Genomic DNA, 2,781 nt, shown 5'->3' with positions numbered 1-2,781 from the left:
AAGCAAGAAAACTGGTGTGAGCAACAGCATCAAAGTTAGAAGAGGTTTGGGTTGTGTCCTGCACTCCTCTGTGTGTGTCCTGCACTATGTGTTTGCGTCCTGCCTGTGCTGCCACCTCTAGTGCACTGCAGCAGGTCCGCTTTTTGCTTTCAAGTGACCTGTTTGTGTAACAAGCCCATTCAGTGCTTGTGAGGGGTGTCAAACTGGCTGTGTCCAGCTCTGCACCAGTTCATAGAATTAGAAATAATACAATGTAGGAGATAACAATGCAAGATATTTGTGCTAGCTGTGTCCTGCAGGTGCTGGGAGGGCAGTGTGGCCTGATGAGGGCAGGATGTGGTCATACATGGTAGGAGATACCTGCCTCCTTACACCTGAACGCTCATCACTTGGAAAGAATAAGGTTGATGTCCAGACTTGGCTCCAGTGGAATCTGGGAAGGCTGAAAGACAGAGTGTGTGATCTATTGTAAGAAGGTTAAGCTGCACATACTTGGCAGCCTGTTCCATCCACCAAGCTTTCCAGTGATGTGGTGGAATCACTGTCCATGGAAGCGTTCACAAACCGTGCAGATGAGGCCCTTAGTGACATGCTTTAGTGGTGGTCTTGATGATCTTAAAGGTCTTTTCCAACCTTGCTGATTCCATGATCCTGTGTGATCAGATAGCTATGTTTATGCAGCAAGATCAAAGCAAGCCAGCCAAGGCCTGCTCCGCTTGGGTAGTTACAGTCTGTCTGTGCATGGGATGGCGGCTCTCTGCCTTCCAAACAGTGGTGGAAGGATTGGTATCTGTTGGCATATGCTCAGGCCACCCTTGCCTCCTGGAGGCTTCTGAGCCCACCAAAGATGTCTACTGCTCTAGATTGCTGCTGCCTTCTCACTGCTTAATTCATCCCTTAGCTCTTCTCTGTATGGTGTGGGAGAGCTTAGCCAGATGGGTTATGAATTTAGACATAACTACTAAATCAGACCAAAAACTCGAAAGTGTCAACAGAACTGCACAACCCAGTTTTCCTGCTGGAAAGCCTGAGAGGGTTTCTTGGTCCTTGTGCCATGTTCTTCAGCCCCAGCATGTCTGAATCCCTGACTGCCTTGTGTTTGGATAGACCCTTTTCAAATGAATGATGGGGGTTTCGGTCCTGTGTCAAAGGGATAGTTTATCTAGCTTTTCATTCTTTTCTGAGAGTGAAAAATGCTCTCCTGTGTTTTTGCCCTCACTAGGAGTCATTTGGAGTGGTGGTGGTCCTGCTCAGAGCTGCTGTGGAGGCTGGCTGTGCTGTAAGGACCATCCCTTCACTCCCTGCTCAGCACCATCTTGCACTTTCACAACCCAACTGTCTCCACCGCAGCCCCTCTGAAGCTCCCTCCTTCTCCAAACCTCAGCATCACCTGAGAGCTCATGGCTGTAAGGAGGCTTTGGTGTGAGGTTTCTGTGGGGAGGAAGTTTGGCCATCTTTCACCAAGCATTCATTGTATCTATTTCTGTACACTCTGTGTTTCTGGCAAGTGGGTGCTAGAGGAAGGCGTGTTACTCAAAGTGAGATGGCTTAGCAGAATCTGCTTGGAAATGCTTTGTTTGTAGGTGGCTTTGCATCTCCTTCACCTCTTTAATTGGCAGTTACTGGAGGTGAAGTATTTTTTCCCAGCACATCTGAAATAGCTGTTTGATTTGTGCAGAGCTTTCACCTCTAAAGAGCTCACAACCATGCTGGTGAGACTCAACGTGTACAAAAAAACACAGTGGCAATCAGGTACCTCTTAAATCACTTTTTGTGATTTGCTTTTGGCACACGTATCCCATACTGGGGAGGAAATCTTAAAGGCATGTTTAGCCTTATTGGGGAACAGTCCATGAAATTAAAGTCTGAATTATTAACCCTCTGTATTGCAGAGCAGTTGGAGCTGATGGAGTCCATCATAAAGCAAAGGAGATGCCTGAAGTAAAGAGGTAAAAAGCATATGATGAACACAGCCGTATTTGCTGACACAATGTAGATGGCCTTCCTGAATACCTTTTCCTTCTGACAGTCTCCATTCTTTCTCATGAGTTCTGCAGTGACTTGCATGGAGCAATAACTCAAGATGATCAAGTGGTACATCACACAGATCATGACCATCCACAGAAATCCAGGGGCAAAAGCTTCCTTCAGTGGCGGCCTCAGCACCTTGGTTTTCAAAGGGTACCTGATTGCAAGGTACCCGTCAGCTGCTATGACAGTGATGATACTGATGCTCATTAAGTGGTTTATGCAATAGCTACTGTCCAGAACCAGGCACCATCTACTGACCTTAAGCTGATGGAACTGGGATAAAGTTTTAGAAGGCATAGTGAAGAGCAGCAAGCAGTCAGCCACAGCCAAGATGACTGTGTATACTCTTGTTTCTGTCCATTTGCTGAGTTCACAGCAGAACACCCACAGAGCCAAGACATTCAGCAGAATGCCCAAAAGCAAAACTGGGATGTAAACACACAGCTGGACAAGTGGAAAGCTTTCATAGGCTGTGATACTGCAGCTGCTGAGGTTCATTTTAGGGGTATTAAGAGGCACAGTTCCTAGAACAGCAGATTAAACCTTTTAGAAGCAAGGCTCTTGGCTGAATCAATGGTTAATTTAGATAGTTCAGGGCTTTACCAACAGTGACTGTGGAAATGACTCTGCAGAGCAGAGCTGGCTGAATGATACTTAGTAGGAAGGAAATGGAGCAGGATATGAGCCCAATCGCTTGTGGAGGAGAGAAAAGCACTGGGTCCCATGTGGGGAAGGCTGCAGGTGGAGGGC

General features: G+C 46.9%; 1 protein-coding gene across 1 annotated transcript; it reads right to left on the bottom strand.

Moving 5' to 3' along the window:
• Positions 1-1,764: 1,764 nt before the first annotated feature.
• LOC104407444 (G-protein coupled receptor 35-like) lies at positions 1,765-2,529 on the bottom strand. The gene has a single exon (XM_010016731.1). The coding sequence runs from the start codon at positions 2,527-2,529 to the stop codon at positions 1,765-1,767; it is 765 nt and encodes a 254-aa protein (XP_010015033.1).
• Between the last annotated feature and the right edge of the window lie 252 nt (positions 2,530-2,781).

The sequence above is a fragment of the Nestor notabilis genome, unplaced genomic scaffold (genome assembly GCF_000696875.1).
Source record: "Nestor notabilis isolate BGI_N333 unplaced genomic scaffold, ASM69687v1 scaffold1756, whole genome shotgun sequence".
NCBI classification, from domain to species: Eukaryota; Metazoa; Chordata; class Aves; order Psittaciformes; family Psittacidae; genus Nestor; species Nestor notabilis.
The sequence above is the reverse complement of the archived record's forward strand: the minus strand, read 5'-3'. Positions and strand labels throughout refer to the sequence as shown.